General features: G+C 54.7%; 1 protein-coding gene across 13 annotated transcripts in view; it reads left to right on the top strand.

Moving 5' to 3' along the window:
- The window catches only part of HECTD1 (HECT domain E3 ubiquitin protein ligase 1), a 559,621-nt gene that overhangs the window by 162,800 nt on the left and 370,340 nt on the right, over positions 1-26,481 (top strand). For all 13 annotated transcript variants that reach the window (XM_085627391.1, XM_085627395.1, XM_085627387.1 and 10 more), the window contains exon 3: positions 23,690-23,924. In XM_085627391.1, coding sequence (XP_085483517.1) covers positions 23,690-23,924 — 235 coding nt within the window. The remainder of the gene's footprint in view (positions 1-23,689; positions 23,925-26,481) is intronic.

Here is a 26,481-nt window from a genome sequence, read left to right as displayed (position 1 = left end):
TGCCGCTAGTTCAGGGCCAGCTTCCCTGCTGCCCGCCGCTGGTTCAGGCCGGCCTCCCTGCTGCTGGTTCACGCCGGCCTCCCCGCTGCCTGCCGCTGGTTCAAGCCGACCACCCTGCTGTCCGCCGCTGGTTCACGCCGGCCTGCCTGCTGCCCGCCGCTGGTTCACGCCGGCCTCCCTGATGCCCGCCGCTGGTTCAGGCCGGCCTCCCTGCTGCCCGCCGCTGGTTCAGGCCGGCCTCCCTGCTGCCCACCGCTGGTTCAGGCCGGCCTCCCTGCTGCCCGCCGCTGGTTCAGGCCGGCCTCCCTGCTGCCCGCCGCTGGTTCAGGCCGGCCTCCCTGCTGCCCGCCGCTGGTTCAGGCCGGCCTCCCTGCTGCCCGCCGCTGGTTCAGGCCGGCCTCCCTGCTGCCCGCTGCTGGTTCAGGCCGGCCTCCCTGCTGCCCGCCGCTGGTTCAGGCCGGGCTCCCTGCTGCCCGCCGCTGGTTCAGGCCGGCCTCCCTGCTGTCCGCCGCTGGTTCAGGCCGGCCTCCCTGCTGCCCGCTGCTGGTTCTGGCCGGCCTTCCCGCCGCTGGTTCTGGCCGGCCTCCCCGCTGCCCGCCGCTGGTTCTGGCCGGCCTCCCCGCTGCCCGCCGCTGGTTCTGGCCGGCCTCCCCGCTGCCCGCCGCTGGTTCTGGCCGGCCTCCCCGCTGCCCGCCGCTGGTTCACGCCGGCCTTCCTGCTGCCCGCCGCTGGTTCACGCCGGCCTCCCTGCTGTCCGCCGCTGGTTCAGGCCGGCCTCCCTGCTGCCCGCCGCTGGTTCACGCCGGCCTCCCTGTTGCCCGCCGCTGGTGCACGCCGGCCTCCCTGCTGTCCGCCGCTGGTTCAGGCCGGCCTCCCTGCTGCCCGCCGCTGGTTCACGCCGGCCACCCTGCTGCCCGCTGCTGGTTCACGCCGGCCTCCCTGCTGCCCGCCACTGGTTCACGCCGGCCTCCCTGCTGCCTGCCGCTGGTTCAAGCCGGCCTCCCCGCTGCCTGCCGCTGGCTCAGGCCGGCCTCCCCGCTGGTTCACGCCGGCCTCCCCGCTGCCTGCCGCTGGTTCACGCCGGCCTCCCTGCTGCCCGCCGCCGGTTCACGCCGGCCTCCCTGCTGCCCGCCGCTGGTTCACGCCGACCTCCCTGCTGCCCGCCGCTGGTTCACGCCGGCCTCCTTGCTGCCCGCTCTGGTTCACGCCGGCCTCCCTGCTGCCCGCCGCTGGTTCACGCCGGCCTCCCTGCTGCCCGCCGCTGGTTCACGCCGGCCTCCCTGCTGCCCGCCGCTGGTTCAGGCCTGCCTCTCCGCTGCCCGCTTCTGGGTCACGCCTGCCTCCCCGCCTCTGTTTCAGGCCGGCCTCCCTGCTGCCCGCTGCTGGCTCAGGCCGGCCTCCCCGCTGCCCGCCGCTGGTTCAGGCCTGCCTCTCCGTTGCCCGCTTCTGGTTCACGCCTGCCTCCCCGCCTCTGTTTCAGGCCGGCCTCCCTGCTGCCCGCTGCTGGCTCAGGCCGGCCTCCCCGCTGCCCGCCGCTGGTTCAGGCCGGCCTCCCCGCTGATGGTTCACGCCGGCCTCCCTGCTGCCCACTGCTGGTTCAGGGCCAGCCCCCCTGCTGCCCGCCGCTGGTTCAGGGCCAGCCTCCCTGCTGCCCGCCGCTGGTTCAGGCCGGCCTCCCTCCCGCCCGCCGCTGGTTCAGGCCGGCCTCCCTGCTGCCCGCCGCTGGTTCAGGCCGGCCTCCCTGCTGCCCGCCGCTGGTTCAGGCCGGCCTCCCTGCTGCCCGCCGCTGGTTCAGGCCGGCCTCCCTGCTGCCCGCTGCTGGTTCACGCCGGCCTCACCGCTGCCTGCCGCTGGCTCAGGCCGGCCTCCCCGCTGGTTCACGCCGGCCTCCCCGCTGCCTGCCGCTGGTTCATGCCGACCTCCCTGCTGTCCGCCGCTGGTTCACGCCGGCCTCCCTGCTGCCCACCGCTGGTTCACGCCGGCCTCCCTGATGCCCGCCGCTGGTTCAGGCTGGCCTCCCTGCTGCCCACTGCTGGTTCAGGCCGGCCTCCCTGCTGCCCACCGCTGGTTCAAGCCGGCCTCCCTGCTGCCCGCTGCTGGTTCAGGCCGGCCTCCCTGCTGCCCGCTGCTGGTTCAGGCCGGCCTCCCTGCTGCCCGCTGCTGGTTCAGGCCGGCCTCCCTGCTGCCCGCTGCTGGTTCAGGCCGGCCTCCCTGCTGCCCGCTGCTGGTTCAGGCCGGCCTCCCCGCCGCTGGTCCTGGCCGGCCTCTCCGCTGCCCGCCGCTGGTCCTGGCCGGCCTCCCCGCTGCCCGCCGCTGGCTCACGATGGCCTCCCTGCTGCTGGTTCACGCCGGCCTCCCTGCTTCCCGCCGCTGGTTCATGCCGGTCTCCCTGCTGCCCGCCACTGGTTCATGCCGGCCTCCCTGCTGCCCGCCGCTGGTTCACGCTGGCCTCCCTGCTGCCCGCCGCTGGTTAACGCCGGCCTCCCTGCTGTCCGCCGCTGGTTCACGCCGGCCTCCCTGCTGCCCGCCGCTGGTTCACGCCGGCCTCCCTGCTGCCCGCCGCTGGTTCAGGCCTGCCTCTCCGCTGCCCGCTTCTGGTTCACGCCTGCCTCCCCGCCTCTGTTTCAGGCCGGCCTCCCTGCTGCCCGCTGCTGGCTCAGGCCGGCCTCCCCGCTGCCTGCCGCTGGTTCAGGCCTGCTTCTCCGCTGCCCGCTTCTGGTTCACGCCTGCCTCCCCGCCTCTGTTTCAGGCCGGCCTCCCTGCTGCCCGCTGCTGGCTCAGGCCGGCCTCCCTGCTGCCCGCTGCTGGCTCAGGCCGGCCTCTCCGCTGCCCGCCGCTGGTTCAGGCCTGCCTCTCCGCTGCCCGCTTCTGGTTCACGCCTGCCTCCCCGCCTCTGTTTCAGGCCGGCCTCCCTGCTGCCCGCTGCTGGCTCAGGCCGGCCTCCCCGCTGCCCGCCGCTGGTTCAGGCCGGCCTCCCCGCTGATGGTTCACGCCGGCCTCCCTGCTGCCCACTGCTGGTTCAGGGCCAGCCTCCCTGCTGCCCGCCGCTGGTTCAGGGCCAGCCTCCCTGCTGCCCGCTGCTGGTTCAGGCCGGCCTCCCTCCCGCCCGCCGCTGGTTCAGGCCGGCCTCCCTGCTGCCCGCCGCTGGTTCAGGCCGGCCTCCCTGCTGCCCGCCGCTGGTTCAGGCCGGCCTCCCTGCTGCCCGCCGCTGGTTTAGGCCGGCCTCCCTGCTGCCCGCTGCTGGTTCACGCCGGCCTCACCGCTGCCTGCCGCTGGCTCAGGCCGGCCTCCCCGCTGGTTCACGCCGGCCTCCCTGCTGCCCACCGCTGGTTCAGGCCGGCCTCCCTGCTGCCCGCCGCTGGTTCACGCCGGCCTCCCTGCTGCCCGCCGCTGGTTCACGCCGGCCTCCCCGCTGCCCGCCGCTGGTTCACGCCAGCCTCCCCGCTGCCTGCCGCTGGTTCACACCGGCGTCCCTGCTGCCCGCCGCTGGTTCACGCCGGCCACCCTGCTGCCCGCCGCTGGTTCACGCCGGCCTCCCTGCTACCCGCCTCTTGTTCAGGCCGGCCTCCCTGCTACCCGCCTCTTGTTCAGGCCGGCCTCCCTGCTGCCCGCCGCTGGTTCTGGCCGGCCTCCCCGCTGCCTGCCGCTGGTCCTGGCCGGCCTCCCCGCTGCCTGCCGCTGGTCCTGGCCGGCCTCCCCGCTGCCCGCCGCTGGCTCACGACGGCCTCCCTGCTGCTGGTTCACGCCGGCCTCCCTGCTTTCCGCCGCTGGTTCATGCCGGTCTCCCTGCTGCCCGCCGCTGGTTCATGCCGGCCTCCCTGCTGCCCGCCGCTGGTTCACGCCGGCCTCCCTGCTGCCCGCCGCTGGTTCACGCCGGCCTCCCTGCTGCCCGCCGCTGGTTCACGCCGGCCTCCCTGCTGCCCGCCGCTGGTTCACGCCGGCCTCCCTGCTGCCCGCCGCTGGTTCACGCCGGCCTCCCTGCTGCCCGCCGCTGGTTCACGCCAGCCTCGCCGCTGCCTGCCGCTGGTTCACACCGGCCTCCCTGCTGCTGGTTCACGCCGGCCTCCCTGCTTCCCGCCGCTGGTTCATGCCGGTCTCCCTGCTGCCCGCCGCTGGTTCATGCCGGTCTCCCTGCTGCCCGCCGCTGGTTCATGCCGGCCTCCCTGCTGCCCGCCGCTGGTTCATGCCGGCCTCCCTGCTGCCCGCCGCTGGTTCACGCTGGCCTCCCTGCTGCCCGCCGCTGGTTCACGCCGGCCTCCCCTCTGCCCGCCGCTGGTTCACGCCGGCCTCCCCGCTGCCCGCTGCTGGTTCACGCCGGCCTCCCTGCTGCCCGCCGCTGGTTCATGCCGGCCTCCCTGCTGCCCGCCGCTGGTTCACGCCGGCCTCCCTGCTGCCCGCCGCTTGTTCACGCCGGCCTCCCTGCTGCCCGCCGCTGGTTCACGCCGGCCTCCCCTCTGCCCGCCGCTGGTTCACGCCGGCCTCCCCTCTGCCCGCCGCTGGTTCACACCGGCCTCCCTGCTGCCCGCCGCTGGTTCACGCCGGCCACCCTGCTGCCCGCCGCTGGTTCACGCCGGCCTCCCTGCTACCCGCCTCTGGTTCACGCCGGCCTCCCTGCTGCCCACTACTGGTTCACGCCGGCCTCCCCGCTGCCCGCCGCTGGTTCACGCCGGCCTCCCCGCTGGCTCAGGCTGGCCTCCCTGCTGCCCGCCGCTGGTTCAGGCCGGCCTCCCCGCTGCCCGTTCACGCCGGCCTCACCGCTGCCCGTTCACGCCGGCCTCCCCGCTGCCCGTTCACGCCGGCCTCCCCGCTGCCTGCCGCTGGTTCACGCCGGCCTCCCCACTGCCTGCCGCTGGTTCACGCCGGCCTCCCCGCTGCCTGCCGCTGGTTCACGCCGGCCTCCCCGCTGCCCGCCGCTGGTTCACGCGTGCCTCCCCGCCGCTGGCTCAGGCCGTCCTCCCTCCCTGCTGCCTGCCGCTGGTTCATGCCGGCCTCCCCGCTGCCTGCCGCTGGTTCACGCCGGCCTCCCCGCTGCCTGCCGCTGGTTCACGCCGGCCTCCTCGCTGCCCGCCGCTGGTTCACGCGTGCCTCCCCGCCGCTGGCTCAGGCCGGCCTCCCTCCCCGCTGCCCACTGCTGGTTCACGTCGGCCTCCCCGCTGCCCGCCGCTGGTTCACGCCGGCCTCCCCGCTGCCCGCCGCTGGTTCACGCCGGCCTCCCCGCTGCCTGCCGCTGGTTCACGCCGGCCTCCCCGCTGCCCGCCGCTGGTTCACGCCGGCCTCCCCGCTGCCCACCGCTGGTTCACGCCGGCCTCCCCGCTGCCCACCGCTGGTTCACGCCGGCCTCCCCGCTGCCCACCGCTGGTTCACGCCGGCCTCCCCGCTGCCCACCGCTGGTTCACGCCGGCCTCCCCGCTGCCCACCGCTGGTTCAGGCCTGCCTCTGTGCATCCCCCTACTTGTCAGTGACTACAGGCCTAATCACCTACACTTGCCCTGAAAACTGAATATGAAAGGTGAAGTTTAAGGATATAATACTTCAAATGTATATATGTCTACTTTAGTCGCTCCGGTGTCCGTGCCCTGTGTCTTAATGCCAACCACATTTCTTGCACTCTTCGCAGCACAGTATTTTGTACAGCATTTCTGATGTTAAGGCTTAAACTGCCGAAGGCATTCATGCAGTACGAGATTTCGCCCTATAATCGAGACGGATCGATCTGAGAGTTAAGCAAATATTTTGTCTGAGCTCCCAAGTCAAGGTTGAGAATGCTGTGGTTTTATGGGATTGCCACTTCCATCGTGCATTGTCGGCAAATCGCACCTCTGGCGGTCAGTGGTCACCGTCCACTTTCACTCTGATAAGGAAGTGTCTAGGGGGCTGTAGTTGGGCAGCTCTCACAGTGCTACATCTGGGACAGGCTGCGGAGAGTGAAGGAACCACATAAGGCAGTGGGTATAAGGTGGCCTGGTGGCCCTGTGATATCCGTGCTCCAGTTCATGGATGATGGCGGTCCTCGTGTTAACCTGAAAGTGGGTCAGGCCGCAAGCTGCCAATGCCAGTCACATGTCTCTCTCAGTGGCGCAAGGGATTCATCTACCTTGGTGTTGCTGTGCGGCCACTGAGTCACTGCTGTTCCCTGGAAGGAGAAATAGGGTGTGGTGCCTGAATGTATGATTTTTGGTGGTTTCGTTTTGTTCGGTTCTGGGCGGAGGCTGTAGCAGTAGTTTTGTAAGGCCAGTTCCCACACTTCTCTGGGACTGGAAGGCCCACTGCCACGGTGTACACAAACCAAACATTTTAAAAAATGGGTTTCTGGTTGGCAGAGGTACCCTGTCCAAGCAGGAACAACAGTACTAGTGAGGGTAAGCCACAACACACCCTAAATTATCCTGTGCTCACCCCATTGGTAGCTTGACACAGAGCAGTCAGTCTTAACTTAAGAGGCAGTGTGTAAAGTATTTATGGAAAAACTCCACAGAAAAATTCATCTTCATTTTATAAATAAAACAAGACCAAAAAGCCAAAAATCTAACGAGTTGAAGTAGTTATATGAATTTAAAAAAAGATAAATGTGAAGTAGCGCTTAGAAGCAATAAGCGTTTAAATGGGTTATCTGGTCGCGTTAGATCGGGGCAAAGTCAAAAGTTCAGGCTGCGATGAAGCACGGGCCGAATACAGGTACCCACTATGACCCGCTTAACCAAAGTTCCTTGATCTGGGATGCGTTGTCATTGACGAGGATGTGCCGAAGCGATGCGTCTGTCGAGCCATGCAGTGTATGAGATGTCTATTTTCTCCCCGCAACTATGGCAGTGCACCTGTTCTTAGTGCAGAGCACTAGTTCCGAATGTGATGCGCGGCTGCTGCTCCTACAGGAGGTGTTGCGTTGATTCTGAAGGCGTAGCACTATTTCTACAGGCAATGTGCTGGGTCCATAACCTCGCAACGACAAGGATGCGCTGGTTCTTACTCGGAGAAAGTCAAAGATGCGCTGGTTCAGATGAGGATGCATGAGTTCTGGATGTAGAAACACCTCAGGCCTCACTTCCAAGGGTCCAGGACTGGGTTAGCACCACTTGGCAGGGCAGACTCTCAGCTTGTAGAGTCCAGATGCAGGTAGTTGAAGTCTTTGATATTTCGGAGACAAGCTAGCAAGCCGTTGGAGTCACTCTGTGCTCAAGTGATGCAGGTCTAGTCCTTCTCACCCTGGCAGAGGAACAGCTGGCATCAGGGCAGCTTAGCAAGGCAAGAGCACAGTACGGAACAAGTGCAGCAGAGCATCAGTCCAGCAGAGTGGCAGTCGTTTCAGCAGTACAGTAGCTCTTCTTCCTTGAAGAGTAGTCGCAGGTCCAGAAGTGTACTGATGTCATGGTGTCAGAAGTCCAGTACTTATACCCAGTTGTGCCTTTGAAGTGGGGAAGACGTCAAAGAAGTGCACAGAGGTCCCCCCTTCCTGTCCAGGCTCCAGACTCACTACAGAGGTGTATGCAGTTCTTGGTGTGTGGACAAGATATAGCCTATCCAGGTGTAAGTGTGAGGATGTGCTCAGCTCAGGCTTATCAGTACACACCTCCGCTCCCTTTGTGTGCGACTGTCTAGAGGGAATACACAAAGCCCAGTTTTCACTGAACCTACCCTGAACAAAGACAGGCAACAGGCACCAAATAGCTAAAGTAAGTAAATCCCTACTTTCTAGAAGTGGCATTTGCTAAACTGTAATTTAAAATCCAATTTCACCATAAGTTGTGATGTTAAATTGTGAGTCCAGTGACACCAGACTTAGTCTATCTCTTGACAATTGAAGATGTAATAAGGTGATCCCAATATTATCCTAAGGGCGAGATAGGCCTTGCATTAGTGAAAAACGAAACTGGGAGTTTTTCACTCCTGAGACATGTAAAACCTAAGACATGTCCTGCCTTTTAAATGCATTGCACCCGGCCCTGTGGTTCATACAGGGCCTACCTTAGGGCTGACTTATGTCTAAAAAGGGAAGGTTTAGCCGAAGTGGCAGTGTGAACTGCACATATAGGCTCTGCAATGGCAGATGTGAGCCATGGTTAGAGGGCTACAAAAGTAGGTGGCACAGTGAGTGCTGCAGGCCCACTACCAGCATTTAATTTACTGGCCCTGGCCCACTAGTAGCATTCGGTTTACTGGCCCAGAGTACATGTAGAGCCCTTTACATAGAAATTCTAAGTAAATTAAATGTGTCAATTGGGTATGAGTCAATATTACCATGTTTAGGAGAGCGAGTCCTAAAGTCAGCAAAAACGAGGTCAGAAAAACTGAGGGAGGCAGGCAAAAAAAAAGGATAGACCACCCTAAGGCTGTCGCGGTTAACACCATGCATTCTGTTTTATCCTGCCGGCATAGGGTGGAAGCCACGTCAGCTGGTTCTCTGCTTGAATCACGTATGTTAATAGTGCAGAACCTACATAGAAGCGGGTGATACTTTGCCTCTTATGATGAAATATGTGCACCTGTGACCTGCGCAGCACACCCACCGCTTCTCTCTCTTTCTCTTTCTCTTTCTCTCTCTCTTTCGCTCTCTCTTTCTCTGTTTCTCATTCTCTCTCTTTCTCTCTCTCTTTCTCTCTCTCTCTCTCTCTCTTACTTGCACGGTATGACACAAGTCAGGGCCTTTCTTACCTTACCTTTGCGGTGTGGGTCTCGGTGGGAGCCAGTATCTCTCCAAGCCACGTTGCACCCGTGCCAGGGACCTCATTCTAGGTCCATTTTGACCCCCCTGTTGAAACTGTAAGGTACCTGCTTTCAATGGGGCCCAGCGCCGCCTTTGATCGTGCCAGCAGACACTCACAGTAGGGCTTTTTTTCTTGGGTATTTTTGCTTTGTTGGTTTCAATTCACTTTAGCATCATATTTTTGTCTGTCAGTGCAGCCCCTCACCCTAGCGGCACAATGATACCTCTGGTCACCTTCTATGTTGAAATATGTATACAGTGCCCCTGTTGAATATAGTGCCGCACCACAGTGAAGACATGATTCTTGCCCACACTGGGCATGGATGAGTAAAGCTTACTCGATTTTACTGGCCAAGTTTACGGATGAAGGTTATTTGATTACTGTTGCGCATCAGTGATAACTATTGCTAGTTTTATGGCCCCTTGTGACACTCCAGTCCTGGATGCGTGTAAACGTCTTGATTCATTGAGACCCTTTGACAGAAGATGCAGTAGGGTTGCCCCCCAAAAGAGGGTGGAGGTAGGCGTCATAGTTTCTGACACAGATTGAGTGCACACTCAGAGCCTGGCTTTCTTGATGAGGTGAATACATTCATTTTCCAGCCATTCTCACTTTGGACAGCTGGCCCCTCGCGTATTCTAATGACCAAGCCCAGCCAATCTATGCCCTCCTAGGGGAGGGGAAACCCACACGAATGTCCTTGTGCTCTTTGTACCAGCCGAGGTTAGAAATTAGCCATGGGTTACATGCCACCACTCACAAAGCACAGCTGACCCTGGGGGTTGAGGCCTGCCCTGAAGTCAGGATTATGCTAGATAAGATAGTGATGGACAGCAGCAGACATGAGGCCTCAATGATGGTGACCAGTGGACACTGGGCTCGGTGATGGAGACCAGCGGACATGAGGCCTCAGTGAGGGAGACCAGTGGACATTGGGCCTCAGTGCTGGTGACCAGTGGACATGGGGCCTCATTGAGGGAGACCAGTGGAGATGGGGCCTTAGTGATGGTGACCAGCGGACATGAGGCCTCTGTGATGGTGACCAGCGGACATGAGGCCTCCGTGATGGTGACCAGTGGACATGGGGCCTCAGTGCTGGTGACCAGTGGACATGGGGCCTCAGTTCTGGTGACCAGTGAACATGAAGCCTCCGTGATGGAGACCAGCGGACATGAGGCCTCCGTGATGGAGACCAGCGGACATGAGGCCTCAGTGAGGGAGACCGGTAGACATGAGGCCTCACTGAGGGAGACCAGTAGACATGGGACTCAGTGATGGAGATCAGTGGACATGGGGCCTTAGTGATGGAGACCAGTGGACATGGGGTCTTAGTGATGGAGAGCAGTGGAGATGGGTCTCAGTGCTGGTGACCAGCGGACCTGAGGCCTCAGTGAGGGAGACCAGTGGAGATGAGGCTTCAGTGATGGAGACCAGCGGACATGAGGCCTGAGTGATGGAAACCAGCAGACATGGGGCTCAGTGATGGAGATCAGTGGACATGGGGCCTCCGTGATGGAGACCTGCGGACATGAGGCCTCAGTGATGGATATCAGTGGACATGGGCCTCAGTGATGGAGACCAGCGGACATGGGGCCTGAGTGATGGAGACCAGCGGACATGGGGCCTCACTGATGGAGATCAGTGGACATGAGGCCTCAGTGATGAGTGATGGAAACCAGCAGACATGGGGCTCAGTGATGCAGACCAGCGGACATGGGGCCTCAGTGATGCAGACCAGCGGACATGGGGCCTCAGTGACGCAGACCAGCGGACATGGGGCCTCAGTGATGGGGACCAGCGGACATGGGGCTCAGTGATGGAGACCAGCGGACATGGGGCCTCAGTGATGGAGACCAGTGGACATGGGGCCTCAGTGATGGAGACCAGCGGACATGGGGCCTCTGATGGAGAGCAGTGGAGATGGGTCTCAGTGCTGGTGACCAGCGGACCTGAGGCCTCAGTGAGGGAGACCAGTGGAGATGAGGCCTCAGTGATGGAGATCAGTGGACATGAGGCCTCAGTGATGGAGATCAGTGGACATGGGGCCTCAGTGATGCAGACCAGCGGACATGGGGCCTCAGTGATGGGGACCAGCGGACATGGGGCCTCAGTGATGGAGACCAGCGGACATGGGGCCTCAGTGATGGAGACCAGCGGACATGGGGCCTCAGTGATGGAGACCTGCGGTCATGGGGCCTCAGTGATGGAGACCAGCGGACATGAGGCCTCAGTGATTGAGACCTGCGGACATGAGGCCTCAGTGATTGAGACCTGCGGACATGGGGCCTCAGTGATGGAGACCAGCGGACATGGGGCCTCAGTGATGGAGACCAGTGGACATGAGGCCTCAGTGATTGAGACCTGCGGACATGAGGCCTCCGTGATTGAGACCTGCGGACATGAGGCCTCCGTGATTGAGACCTGCGGACATGGGGCCTCAGTGATGGAGAGGTGACCCAGGGAAACCAGAGTGGAACTGTGAACCTGGATGCAAAGGGCACCGGGCCAGAGCTGTGCATTCAAATAAGCATTCTATTCTACAACTATTTTGTTGACCTTTCACCGTCATGTAAATACATATGCCATATCCACCTTAAATAAAAAAAAAACCCACAATACAGGTTCAAGTAACCAGTGTGGAAGGCGTTCTTCTGTGTTAAAGCTCGATTGGTTAACGCGATTACTGCTGATGTCAGTGTGTTAGCAGTTACTCACTCACTCACTCACTCACCTGAACCCTGCTTGGTGCAGCTCGGAATAGTGTGGTGCATTTATAGTGCTACCAGTTCCCAGCCTGGAACTGAACCGCTATGAATATGCAAGTCATTATTTTAAATTTGTATTACACACAGTGGAAAACAGGTGGTGAACAATGTGTACAAAGATTTTGGACCTGATGTGCTGCGATTCGCAAAAATCCTAGATTTTCCAACCGTTAAATGGCTTTTTTGAATGTACTAAACCTATTTTGGGATTTGGTAACTTGTTATGAAATTACAAATTGGGTTTACAAAGGCAGAAGGACTATTCGGAAGAGGCATGCTTAGACCGTCCCTTTTAAATAGTGTTACGTCATATTATGGAACAATGTTTTGAGACTGAAATCCAGGCGCTAGACATTGAAAAGTTACGAACTCATGAGTTGGAGTGGTAAAACATTGGCAAATTGTAACGTAAAAAAAAAAGTTTGTTGGGGATTAGGCAGCAATCAACACATGTAAACTACCAAAAACAACTTTTTTTTACTTTATTTTATTTATGTAAGTGTAGTCCTGTTTTAAGAAAATGAGCTGCGTTTTTCAAACAAAGTTTGCTTTATTTACACTGGATAACTGAACTGGTGGTCTGCTGAAGCCTGCACTGCACCGTTCATCCCTGGGAAGGCATCCAATAGTAGTGGAGCTCGTCATCCTACGACCCGCTACGATTAATACGTTTGTAAACGGACCTATTTGTACCTAGGTTGGTTTGCGGAATTGTTTTCTATACGCAAAAAATTGGTGCACTCTTTCCAACCACTTTTTGTCTATGGATATTTGGTACATCATGTCCCTAGAGTTTAAGCCAAAGTAAATGTGTTTCTAGGTTTCCTTCAGAAGGACACGCTCCGGATCGCAGCTGGTGACGCCCTTACATCAGTTCTCGAAACAATCACCTTCTGCCGACCTAAAGCTCAATCCGCTAAAGCCCACCCTGGCTCTGAAGCGGCCTCCAGATTGGCTGAATAACCAGTTGCTCACATTTGCATTTATTTCAGGCAGCAGCACCCTGGCAGGAAGCTTGTTTCTTCTTTTGCGGTTTGCCTCTGACATGAAGTTCAACCGGAGGCACCTGAAGGTCCGCATTATCCATTCGCAACTGCTTTTGTATGCAAACTGTTACTGTCAAATAAAAGATCAGGAATACCGCTATCAACATATCATGCCCTCATCAACCACTGACGTCATCCACAAGCCATGCCCCTCCTAGCGCATCCTGCCCTCATCAACCACTGACGTCATCCACAAGCCATGCCCCTCCTAGGGCATCCTGCCCTCATCAACCACTGACGTCATCCACAAGCCATGCCCCTCCTAGCGCATCCTGCCCTCATCAACCACTGACGTCATCCACAAGCCATGCCCCTCCTAGCGCATCCTGCCCTCATCAACCACTGACGTCATCCACAAGCCATGCCCCTCCTAGCGCATCCTGCCCTCAACCACTGACGTCATTCACAAGCCATGCCCCTCCTAGGGCATCCTGCCCTCAACCACTGACGTCATCCACAAGCCATGCCCCTCCTAGCGCATCCTGCCCTCATCAACCACTGACATCATCCACAAGCCATGCCCCTCCCAGCGCATCCTACCCTCATCAACCACTGACGTCATCCACAAGCCATGCCCCTCCTAGCGCATCATACCCTCAACCACTGACGTCATCCACAAGCCATGCCCCTCCTTGGACATCCTGCCCTCATCAACCACTGAAGTCCTCCACAAGCCATGCCCCTCCTAGGGCATCCTGCCCTCAACCACTGACGTCATCCACAAGCCATGCCCCTCCTAGAGCATCATGCCCTCATCAACCACTGACATCATCCACAAGCCATGCCCCTCCTAGCGCATCCTGCCCTCATCAACCACTGACATCATCCACAAGCCATGCCCCTCCCAGCGCATCCTGCTCTCAACCACTGACGTCATCCACAAGCCATGCCCCTCCTAGCGCATCCTGCCCTCATCAAACCACTGACGTCATCCACAAGCCATGCCCCTCCTAGCGCATCCTGCCCTCATCAACCACTGACGTCATCCACAAGCCATGCCCCTCCTAGCGCATCCTGCCCTCATCAACCACTGACGTCATCCACAAGCCATGCCCCTCGTAGCGCATACAGCCCTCATCAACCACTGACGTCATCCACAAGCCATGCCCCTCCTAGCGCATCCTGCCCTCATCAACCACCGACGTCATCCACAAGCCATGCCCCTCCTAGAGGCGCATCCTGCCCTCATCAACCACTGATGTCATCCACAAGCCATGCCCCTCCTAGCGCATCATGCCCTCATCAACCACTGACGTCCTCCACAAGCCATGCCCCTCCTAGCGCATCATGCCCTCATCAACCACTGACGTCATCCACATGCCATGCCCCTCCTAGCGCATCCTGCCCTCATCAACCACTGACGTCATCCACAAGCCATGCCCCTCCTAGCGCATCATGCCCTCATCAACCACTGACGTCATCCACAAGCCATGCCTCTCCTAGCGCATCATGCCCTCATAAACCACTGACGTCATCCACAAGCCATGCCCCTCTAGCGCATACAGCCCTCATCAACCACTGACGTCATCCACAAGCCATGCCCCTCCTAGCGCATCCTGCCCTCATCAACCACTGACGTCATCCACAAGCCATGCCCCTCCTAGCGCATCCTGCCCTCAACCACTGACGTCATCCACAAGCCATGCCCCTCCTAGCGCATCATACCCTCATCAACCACTGACGTCATCCACAAGCCATGCCCCTCCTAGCGCATCCTGCCCTCATCAACCACTGACGTCATCCACAAGCCATGCCCCTCCTAGCGCATCCTGCCCTCATCAACCACCGACGTCATCCACAAGCCATGCCCCTCCTAGAGGCGCATCCTGCCCTCATCAACCACTGACGTCATCCATAAGCCATGCCCCTCCCAGCGCATCCTGCCCTCAACCACTGACGTCATCCACAAGCCATGCCCCTCCTAGAGCATCATGCCCTCATCAACCACTGACGTCATCCACAAGCCATGCCCCTCCTAGCGCATCATGCCCTCATCAACCACTGACGTCATCCACAAGCCATGCCCCTCCTAACGCATCCTGCCTTCAACCACTGACGTCATCCACAAGCCATGCCCCTCCTAGCGCATCCTGCCCTCAACCACTGACGTCATCCACAAGCCATGCCCCTCCTAGCGCATCATACCCTCAACCACTGACGTCATCCACAAGCCATGCCCCTCCTTGGGCATCCTGCCCTCATCAACCACTGAAGTCCTCCACAAGCCATGCCCCTCCTAGGGCATCCTGCCCTCAACCACTGACGTCATCCACAAGCCATGCCCCTCCTAGAGCATCATGCCCTCATCAACCACTGACGTCATCCACAAGCCATGCCCCTCCTAGCGCATCATGCCCTCATCAACCACTGACTTCATCCACAAGCCATGCCCCTCCTAGCGCATCCTGCCCTCATCAACCACTGACGTCATCCACAAGCCGTGCCCCTCCTAGCGCATCCTGCCCTCATCAACCACTGACGTCATCCACAAGCCATGCCCCTCCTAGCGCATCCTGCCCTCAACCACTGACGTCATTAACAAACAAATGCCCCTCCTAGCGCATCCTGCCCTCAGCCACTGACGTCATCCACAAGCCATGTCCCTCCTAGCACATCATGCCCTCATCAACCACTGACGTCATCCACAAGCCATGCCCCTCCTAGCGCATCCTGCCCTCATCAACCACTGACGTCATCCACAAGCCATGCCCCTCCCAGCGCATCCTCGCCCTCATCAACCACTGACGTCATCCACAAGCCATGCCCCTCCTAGCGCATCCTACCCTCAAACACTGATGTCATCCACAAGCCATGCCCCTCCCAGCGCATCCTGCCCTCATCAACCCCTGACGCCATCCACAAGCCATGCTCCTCCTAGCGCATCCTGCCCTCATCAACCACTGACGCCATCCACAAGCCATGCCCCTCCCAGCGCATCCTGCCCTCATCAACCACTGAAGTCATCCACAAGCCATGAATAGGTAGCGGAGGCTATGTTTGTACTTTCATTGCTTCTCTTGCCTCGTGGTGTCATTCTCGGTCTAATCAGCCACTTATAAGGTACCCAGAGGCCTGATTGGGAATGTGTAGAGCGGACTTCTTGTGTGGAATTCTGCACACGTAGAAGAGCCCCATTGTTTCTGCATCAGCATTCACTGGCTGCGGGAACAACAAACAGTTTTACCAGTCCTAATATCCAGCAGGTTAAAGTCACTGGGAGCAAATGCATTGTAGCTCCGGCCGAGCCTATGACCCTGCCTAAACCTCAGATGAGACACGCTGCCAGCTAGCATTCCCAGCGCATTACTAGGGGGTGGGCAGAGCTCGAGGAGGTTTACTCTTCGGGGATGCATATAAACTCAGCAAGATTCCGCAGAGGTCCGCAAGCGGTGGAATTTCGGCACGTCACGCTGCTTGCACCGATTTTTGGTGCAAGGAGCTTGTTCTGCACTGTAAAATCAGCTCAAACTGCACCATGTGCTGTGCTAGAGTGCGCTGCTTCTTTCTTCAGCTAGAGTACATTTTCTACTTGAGCGGCAGCATTTTCAACGCGAACGATCTCAACCTGCCATGACTGCCCGCGTTGAGAAAACGCACTGGGACTCGTCCTAGTGCTCAATTTTTGCACTCGCCAACTTAACGTTGGTGAGCCGAGTGTGACAAAAACTTAGCCACGTGGCCGCTTGTGGACTTTTTCCGGAACTCCGTGCTGCGAGTGGGCAAAACTCCAAGTTCCACTGGAGGAGCAGAGCTTTCAGCCCACCCCTTCTCATTACTTCAAACTCCTCACCTGCTCCGCTCACCCCTGCCTTACAACCCTCTTAGCACACCCCCTGCTCACTTTTACCACCTGCTCAGAGCAGATAACATTTATGCATTAAAGTCCCCAGAAAATGGAATACCATGCAGAACACTGGCAGGTAAATTGCGGTCCACTTTGTAATTCCCCATTCCCTGTGGATTAATTAGCAATTGCACAGTACTGGTGGGTTGTTACAGCATTGTACTGGTAATTACTGGTGTGGAGTTTGCACCTTTCCAGTACTGAGTAACTTGTAATTACGGCAAAAAGGACAATTAATAGACAGAATGTTGAACAATGTCAAACATTCACCCCTGTACAGAGATCTGGGCCAAAATCCATCGTTTTTTTGCTCCTCATGCCATTCCAGTTTGAACCCAGCCATATACAAATCAGTCTTGACCCTGCGCCCAATGGGAATAGTCCAGACCGAACTGCCAGGCCAGGTTCTCCCTGGACTGGAAACAAGCATCCTAGGACCGGTTTCGGGGTTTCATCCCTCATCAGCCAGGCTAGCTTGACTCCAGTGGCTTAGAGAGCACGGAACCCACGTTGCTTCCCATTACTCTCTCGCACTGCACCCTACCACCCCCGGTTGGTGCGTGCCCCCGGCCCCTCGTGTATTTTCTTGACATGTGCCTCTGCCCTCCTATTGTTGCTGGCCCGGATACCTACATCCCCCTCCTGCCATACAAAAAGTGCTACGATGCAGCCAGAGCTGAACACGCATTGCTTTTTTCCTAACCTTTAGCCATGCTGCACAGGAGCTGTTCTACTGTACGCCAATAGCTACACCATATTGATAGATCCAGTAGCTCTTGCATAGGCGAGACCCATTACCTTTGCCAGTGCTTGTTTGTCACTCCTCTCACAGCTCTCCCCTGAGTACCTCCTTAGGGAAAAGCTCCCCAGATGATGTATGCCCAGTCAGGAGTCTAAAACCTTTATCTGCATTTGTTACATGAACTTTTATCTTCATCTTACCATCCGTTTTCATCTTGTACTGTCCCTGGTGGATGGAAGAAACGGGTTTTCAAACCCCTTCAAAAGAAGTCAAACTTGGACTACTGGCCAGAAGCTAGCTCTAGGGCCATCTTTCGTCTGCCAGCAGTCACTAACATTGGTGAAATGTTCAGGCTCACCAGCATTTCTGCTCAGGGTGAAGAGCCCTAATTAGTGGATGCTAGACGGATGCGTTTGAGACCTCTTTTAGACCCTGACACTGCCCCGGTGGCTGCATAGAATATCAGACATGATTACAATGATGACCTTTCCACCTGCTTCATCCCACTTGCAGTTGTCGCCCTGTCACCTCCAAATGAGTCTTGAAGAAAAAACCTTTTTATTCCATAACATTTGAAAGCTTGAGTTGTTAATGCCACCATCATTTCTTAGATTTACCTATGCCAATGCTTGTTATGTCGGTCTTCCTTTGTCGGCTGTTTACTAGTTTCCAAGCATTCAGAATGTGGCAGCATGACTGGTCCTGAGTTTCGGGAAATGTGATAGGTTCTTCGAGGCTGGCTGTAAGCTGCTCTGCCGGTTTCCAGGAGGATCTATTCTAAGCCCTCTGCTTGGCCCACAGAGCCTGTTATGCAGCAGGTCTCATGAGGCGCATGCGTCTGCTCCCAGGTCTAGGCGAGGTCTTCATTGGGGCGCTTCTCTCGCCTGGTTTAGAAAGGCTGGGCAGGCGGCAGGGGGCGCCCCTTCTTTGTTGGTGCTTCCTCTATTTGGAATGTACTCCGCCTTGGCCTGCACAAAATAGAGACCATTGTGTGTTTAAAAGACTCTTAAACGGAATCTCTCATTGATCATCTCTCTATAGGTTCTGATGGATGGTTGAGTGCCAGTGCCTTGGGGCATCCATTGCACTTTGATCATCTCTCTATAGGTTCTGATGGATGGTTCAGTGCCAGTGCCTTGGGGCATCCATTGCACTTTGATCATCTCTCTATAGGTTCTGATGGATGGTTGAGTGCCAGTGTGCCTTGGGGCATCCATTGCACTTTGATCATCTCTCTATAGGTTCTGATGGATGGTTCAGTGCCAGTGTGCCTTGGGGCATCCATTGCACTTTGATCATCTCTATAGGTTCTGATGGATGGTTCAGTGCCAGTGCCTTGGGGCATCCATTGCACTTTGATCATCTCTCTATAGGTTCTGATGGATGGTTGAGTGCCAGTGTGCCTTGGGGCATCCATTGCACTTTGATCATCTCTCTATAGGTTCTGATGGATGGTTGAGTGCCAGTGTGCCTTGGGGCATCCATTGCACTTTGATCATCTCTCGATAGGTTCTGATGGATGGTTGAGTGCCAGTGTGCTTTGGGGCATCCATTGCACTTTGATCATCTCACTATAGGTTCTGATGGATGGTTCAGTGCCAGTGTGCCTTGGGGCATCCATTGCACTTTGATCATCTCTCTATAGGTTCTGATGGATGGTTGAGTGCCAGTGCCTTGGGGCATCCATTGCACTTTGATCATCTCTCTATAGGTTCAGATGGATGGTTCAGTGCCAGTGTGCCTTGGGGCATCCATTGCACTTTGATCATCTCTCGATAGGTTCTGATGGATGGTTGAGTGCCAGTATGCCTTGGGGCATCCATTGCACTTTGATCATCTCTCTATAGGTTCTGATGGATGGTTCAGTGCCAGTGTGCTTTGGGGCATCCATTGCACTTTGATCATCTCTCTATAGGTTCTGATGGATGGTTGAGTGCCAGTGTGCCTTGGGGCATCCATTGCACTTTGATCATCTCTCTATAGGTTCTGATGGATGGTTCAGTGCCAGTGTGCCTTGGGGCATCCATTGCACTTTGATCATCTCTCTATAGGTTCTGATGGATGGTTCAGTGCCAGTGTGCCTTGGGGCATCCATTGCACTTTGATCATCTCTCTATAGGTTCTGATGGATGGTTCAGTGCCAGTGTGCTTTGGGGCATCCATTGCACTTTGATCATCTCTCTATAGGTTCTGATGGATGGTTGAGTGCCAGTGTGCCTTGGAGCATCCATTGCACTTTGATCATCTCTCTATAGGTTCTGATGGATGGTTCAGTGCCAGTGTGCCTTGGGGCATCCATTGCACTTTGATCATCTCTCTATAGGTTCTGATGGATGGTTCAGTGCCAGTGTGCCTTGGGGCATCCATTGCACTTTGATCATCTCACTATAGGTTCTGATGGATGGTTCAGTGCCAGTGTGCCTTGGGGCATCCATTGCACTTTAGAAGTAACAGCTCAGCTCATTATCTTGCAGGTGTTCAGTATATTTCATGGGTTTGGGCCAGTGGCAGTTTTAGAAGAAATCGAGCGGAAATGATATAATTAATGCCCTGATGACGAGCTGGGGCTCTCGCTCTGTGTTGATGGGACAGTGTGACTTGAGGGATAGCTCAGGTGCCTGACCTATGGGTAGAGTGAGAGATAGCTCCGCTACGCCAAGCCACAACATATCATTTATGTGCAACCAGAGGCACACCTCTTCTGCCTAAAGCAGACACTTCGGTGATCAGGTTCGCCGAGTGCATCCTTAGAATTGTGTGCCTTGTGTGTTTTGTCTGCCGGATGGCGTCTATGCAGCGGCAGTACAGTCACTCCCCTGGCGTAGGCACTGCATGGCGGTATCCTGCCTCTTCAAACAAGTGTACTCTGGCAACAACATGCTTCTGACACCTTATTCAGCTTTCAGACTAAGCCACGGCCTGTCCAAAGCAGCTTGAATGATCTTGCAAAATGAAAACACTACTTTGTGCATTACCTGTTCCAGTGTTGCAGCGACAAGGCTGGTTGCCATGTTGTCTGCCTGGTGTCTCCAGTGCTCAATACAAGGCTGTCGCTTGCTCTACTCAGACCAAGAGAACTGCTGTGATTAATATAACATTTACAAACGACCGTTTATAGAGAATACTGCATTCTTCTCACCAGAATCATGGAGACATTTGTAACAACCGTTGCATTTTACAATGCTTCTTGCACCTTCAGGATTTAAAAACCTTGAAACTGTAGCAGATTTGACACTTTGTGTCCTGGAGCCTCGCAACAGAATTAAAAGCATGTTTTTTCCAAATGTAACATAAGCAACTAAGACACTACTTTTGTTGGAGTGACCTCTTTGCAGGACGTCAGCCACCAGTCGTACAATCTGTGTGCGGCGCTTGAAGGAATACTTCTGTCCTTTGCATGCTAGAACCATTTGTTGCCTGATGAGGCCCACACGGTTGTAGCTCAGTCATCACATATTTTATTCTGATTTAGAACAGCACAGATTCTTGACAGTAATTAACAAGTGGTAATACCAGTACATTTAAATGCACAATTTATCCCTCTATTTTCCAGTACTGGCTGTGAGGATATCTCCGCCCCATGGCTTAAAGTGTTAGCCCATCAACATTGGCTCTAGGAAGTCAACTTGTGTTCTAATTGGGGACAGTGTTTGAAGCCAGAGCCAACCAAAGTGCTCATCAGAAGGGAGGGCTTCTCTGGTTTTCTCCAGGGTTTCTTATCTGCAGGCATTGCTGCTACCACACGCCTGGACAGCCCCAGCCAAAACTCCCTGGTTACTTGTCTCTGCCCAACGTAAGACACGAAATAGGGTGAGTGAGGGCTTCAGTACAGTAGAGGGTACTAGTTTATAAGAGAAGGGGGTGTGTATTCTACCCCAGTCCACAAGACCACTACACTTTTATGGCGAAGACCCTTACAGGTTGCTAATTCTATAGCACAATGGCAGTTTGAAACAAAACCATCATACCATGTCCTTTGTGGACATCATATGCCACACACACACACACACACACACACACACACACACACACACACACATATGCACGCATGCTCTTACACTCGCACACACTCGCACACACTCGCACACACTCGCATACACTCACTCACACTCTCACACACACATACTCACACACTCACACTCATTCACACACAAACACACACACACACACACACACACTCACTCACTCCGGCTCCTTGTAGCTCACATTAAACTGCAGCACACACTCTAGGGGAGGCAAGGACTCCAGAGATAGAAGACTCTACAGATTTAACATTTGTAGCATCTGTAGACATCTTTCTCACCAACCTCGTGTCGCCTCATTGGGTAACATGGACGACCAGTAGTAGCAAGCCTTGTCTTTAGGAGGTGTACACTTCAGTAACCCCCTAACCACTAGAGACTATCCACTGGCACCATAGAACATGGTGCATCGCCATTGGACACGAAGAATGAGCCCACTGTGAGAAAAGCTTAATGTGGACTATAAAAAGATAAAATACGTGCTAGTACTTGCGTATCTGCGCGAGCTACTTAGTGTCTGGGTGAAGAACTCGACCTGTTAGATGAGACTATGCGATGAGCTCACTTCTTGTCATCTTTTCATCAGCTGTAGTTTGTAACTTTCAACAGTTTGCCTTAAATGTTTTGTTGTTTTTCATTTTTAGGTCTAACTGAGCCAGCGCATGTGCTGCTCTGCGAGACATTTAGTGTACGGGTTTTCATAGTGCCACAGGCTTTTGGTGGCCTAAAGCTTGCGTGCACGTGAGCGTGCACGCGCTCAGCCGCAACTCCTGCTTCTCTTGATCGCGATCACTTTCACAGGCCACGCGTCCGTGTCATTTTCACCGCCGCCCGGCCAATGCTTGTTTTACCTTCTCTTCTCATTTCCCTTTTTTTCTCATTTGTTTCTCCTGTCTTCCTACGTGCTTCGCTTTTCTGCATATATTTTAATTGTCCCCCCTTTTGCTCATTCTCTTTAAACCATCCCGTCTGTCACTTATTTTCATTATCTCTTTACCATTGTTCCGTCTCTTACTTTATTTTCCTCCTTTCTTTTTCATTTTCTTCTAATACTAATACCCCGCCCCCTCACAATTTCCTTCGTCTTTCTCCACTCTTTCATTACTACTCCCTTTCATTACTACTCCCTTTAACCCCTTTTCTTTACCATAATTTTGACAGCATATCATGTTCTTACAATATTTCTCAACAAACTTTGTTTTTCTGTATTTCTTATACGCCTGTCTTTCCTTTCATTATGTTAAATATTACATGTCCGTGCTTTCTTATACCCTACTGTTAGCCATGTTACTGTCTCATTATCCTTTTAATATAGATTTTTTTTTATTATCCTCCTTTTCTATTATCCATCTGCTGTTTTACTTTTTCTTCTATTTTTGTCACCCGTTCTCATTTTCTTCTGATCCTCCTATCTTTCAGCATCTCACCCTTTTACTTTTTTTCTTACGTTCTTTCACCCCAACCCCTGTTTAAGTATACCGTTTTTACAAACTGGAATTACAAAAAAAACCCGATATACAGAGAACATACAGCAGTTTCCTCTGCTGTGTCGTTGTGTTCTAACATCCCACGCACTTCTGCTTGCATGTAAAATCAATCATCTCGTTGACGTAGAAGAGATCCTTAACGCACCTGCTCTGTCCTTAAAAGATCACACCCGTTTTATGTCCCGGTCCACTTTTTTACTCAATATAACAGGATGGGGCACCAGCTCAATTATTGCTTCTTAATAAGCCTGCAAGTGCGCTAAAAATACCAAATTCTTCTGTATGAATGGACCGAATCCCAGGTCTCTTGGCCAGCCTCTGTGTGTTTGAAGAGTTACTGTTTCTTCCTCGTACCCGAGTCCACAGTCCTTCCCTTTCATGCCCAGCAGCGAGTGTTGTTGCTATCACTAGTGCAGCAGGTGCAGTGGCACAGACGCCAAGTGGTTAGCGGCGCCCGCTGCCCCCCCGTTCATGCTGCATTTTAGTACCCACTTGGTGGGCAAGTGGTACCCTTTTCTTTGGTTTCATTGGGTAGCATGGTACTTAAATTGCGCTCACGGGCTGCTGGTGTTCTGGAGCTCTCGGAAGAGAGCTGCGCCCCAAAACATGCGGTCTCGCGCCAGGACACGTGTTTTCATTCATTCAAGTAGTTTGTAGTAAAGGCACGCGCACTGTCAACTTGCCAACACTGAACAAGCAGTGGCATAGCCAATAGGTCTCGCCTTTGGGGCCTTATAAGTGTTTAACCATGCAACAGTTAATATTGTTGCACCAAGGATATTGTGCTGCATAACTAAATACTTATAAGGTCCCAAAAGCGAGACCTATTGGCTATGCCAATGCTTGTTAAATGATAGCCGTTGGGCAGGTGAGTGGCGTTCCAAAAACAATTAGTTTGCTGCAGATGTCTGGAACTTTTACATTTTCTAAACTCATTTTCCTATGATATCCATTGCTTTCTAGCCCTCTGCTCCTTTGAGTTCAGGGTTTTTGGCCAGGCTGTCATTGTTGCCTTGTACCTTATTCATTACGTGATCTGAAGCAGGACCTCTGAGATTGTTAACTTTGTCATCCCTTCCAGGTGTCCACCCAGGACCTTCCTGCCAGCCCTCTGTAAGATCTTTCTGGATGAGAGCGCCCCAGAGAACGTGCTTGAAGTGACTGCCCGTGCAATTACCTACTACCTTGACGTGTCTGCAGAATGCACCCGCAGGATTGTCGGTGTAGATGGTGCCATCAAGGCACTGTGCAACCGCCTGGTGGTGGTGGAGCTGAACAACCGGACCAGCCGCGACCTGGCCGAGCAGTGTGTCAAGGTGAGAAGGAAGTACTACTTTGGCTTTCTGTGGTGGGTGTGAGAGCTGGCGTTGCGGTTTGTAAGCTGCTTTTATACTGGGCATTGGTGTTCTTTATTTTTTGTGCTTTCAGGGTGTCTTTTAAAGCATGTGATAATCGAGAAGAAAAATTATTTGCTGTACGGCCTGCAGCCGGCTCTGGTCTTCGCTGTGAAACCTTTTTGTTTCCCCTATACAAGCTTTATTAACCTCTTTGTCTCTGGCCTTATCCTGAATGCCTCGGGCCTCCTTTTAGCTCTACGTAATCAATATCATGTGACTCAAGATCTTCTCTAAATACCGCCTCTAATGTGTCTGCCATGACACGTCAATATACTTGATAGACATTGTCTCCCAATTACTGCATTTTATGGAGTTCCGATTGCATCCTGGGCACCTGACAATCAGGATTTAGGCCGAGACTTGGCTTCCTCCACTCTCTATATAGGATGGCATGCTAATATTCACAGTAGAAGTATTCTAGTCCATGACAGGTTTCTCAGATAGTGCCAGGGATGATGCGTTCAGTGGTGCCATGGGTGATTCAGAGGGTGCAAGTACACTGTCCGCTGCCTTCAGTGCATCAGGCAGCATTCTGTTAGTTTGGAGCTATCTAGAGCTGTAGATTTCAATGTCCAGTGGTTCTGTTTCTCCACCTTACAAAAGTTAAACCGAACATTCGGATGGCTTCTAACTGCAGATTCCTCACCTTTAGAATAGCCCCAGGTGCCAGACTCAATCGGTGAATGCTCACGTGCGCCTGTAGGCAGGACTGTATGAGTCCACAGTGACTTCGTAATTCCCCAAAAGTGGCAGAGCAGAGACACATGTACGTGCCATACCTCCCTGCGGTCCAATGTCTGTTCCTTTCATTCCACGCCTTTCGACGTACATCTGGAGCACTCCCAGTTTCAAAGGTCGTCTGACAACTTCCAAAAACTTTTCACTGTATGCTAGGGAACAATGTCCCCACTGAAAAAAAATAACAGGGTTCAAGATGTGCAAGACTGCAAGTAGCAGATATTAGCCGCAAACTGACACGAGGTATGCCTATGATGCTTTGTCTCAGGCCACGGCTATTTCATGTGACAGGTGTGCTCTTATGTACCTAAAGTGATTTGAGCCGGAGAAGCTAAACTATGTTGCTGAGCATGAGAAAAGTTTGCGATCCAAGTATCGGTTCTGCTCCCATTCCCTGTTGCGTTCCCGGTTTTTAGTCCGCTCCCTTGAAAAATCCACTTCCTGTTCAAAGTATTTTGGTAAGTCTTAGTCTAGACACAAGCCTAAGAATACCAAGCAAATATTGAACCTATCCTGCCACTCTTAAGTCTAGCAAGAAGGTGCTAGGGCATAAAGATGGGCCAGTTTACTGCATTCCTGAATGATGGAGCAGGCGTAGCCTGACAGAACTCAATTGAAGGCTCCATCCTGAGGTGGAGCAGGGCATCTTTGATCAACGGGTTACGTCTTGGCTAGATGTCTTCACCCTAGTCGAAAACGTGCACTGTCAACAATTATGGGTGTTGGAGTTCCCTCCAAGGCTTGTGAAGATACATTCTTGATGGAGTGGAAAGACTGACTGACTTCTGTATGGCTTTCCACTACTGCCTTTCCTGACTTGGGTTCTGAGGAAGATCAAGACAGATTGTCCAAGGCTATTCTCATTGCCTATGAGTGGGGTTCCCAGAGCGCCTGAGTATTTGTCCTCACATCAGGCTTCTCACTCAGACGAATCTAGAACCTGTCTGAACAGCAGGACCGGGTTCTATATCAGTTTCAACAACCAGCGCATTCATGCATTGAGACTGAGCAGTGCCAGCTGAAGATTTGTAGACCTAGGGGATTGATGTCATCCCTGAGGCCAGACAGTTCACAAGGTAGTCTTTTACCGGGGTAAAACTTATCGCTTGGTGTGATGCTCAAAACACCCACCCCTTTCAAGTTAAACTTTCTATTGGTTTTTGTTCTGTTGTTCTTTCGCTAGCTCAACAAGGCCTTGGAGTGGGCACAATGAAAGGATATTTATTGGCTCTTTCAGCCTTTCTTTATTTTCCTGACAAGACTTCTTTAAGTCACAGTTTGTGATGAGCTTTATAAAAGGTTTTCCTTTCATGTTCCTCCTGCACCCTTAAAGTGTATTGCTCAGTAAGACCTGAAGTACCATTTCTCACGTGAATACCCTTCGAGTCGGTGCAAAGCTGTTCCTTAACTCCAACTCTTAACCAACTTTCTTGTTGCATTTTGTCAACACCTCGGGTAAGTGAACTTCGGGTGCTTTTGGTCCAAGCGCCCTAAGCCAACTTCTTTCCAGTCAAACTGGCACTTGAGGACCAGGGCGGCCTTGGACAACGATTACTCTGCCAGCGTAGTTTTCTCTAAATCACCCCATTAAAGGAGAGGCTCCATCGCCTTGATCCTAGTAGAGCACTGAGCTTTAACATCGACCAAACAAAAGTCTTGCTTGGACGATCGGCCCTTAGTGGGCTTCTCTGGAGCAAAGAACGGGCAGGCTGTGCAAGGAGCACCCAGTTGCGGTGGA

Source organism: Triturus cristatus, chromosome 9 (assembly GCF_964204655.1).
Source record: "Triturus cristatus chromosome 9, aTriCri1.1, whole genome shotgun sequence".
In the NCBI taxonomy this organism is placed as follows: domain Eukaryota; kingdom Metazoa; phylum Chordata; class Amphibia; order Caudata; family Salamandridae; genus Triturus; species Triturus cristatus.
This window is presented reverse-complemented; position numbering and strand designations above follow the sequence as displayed.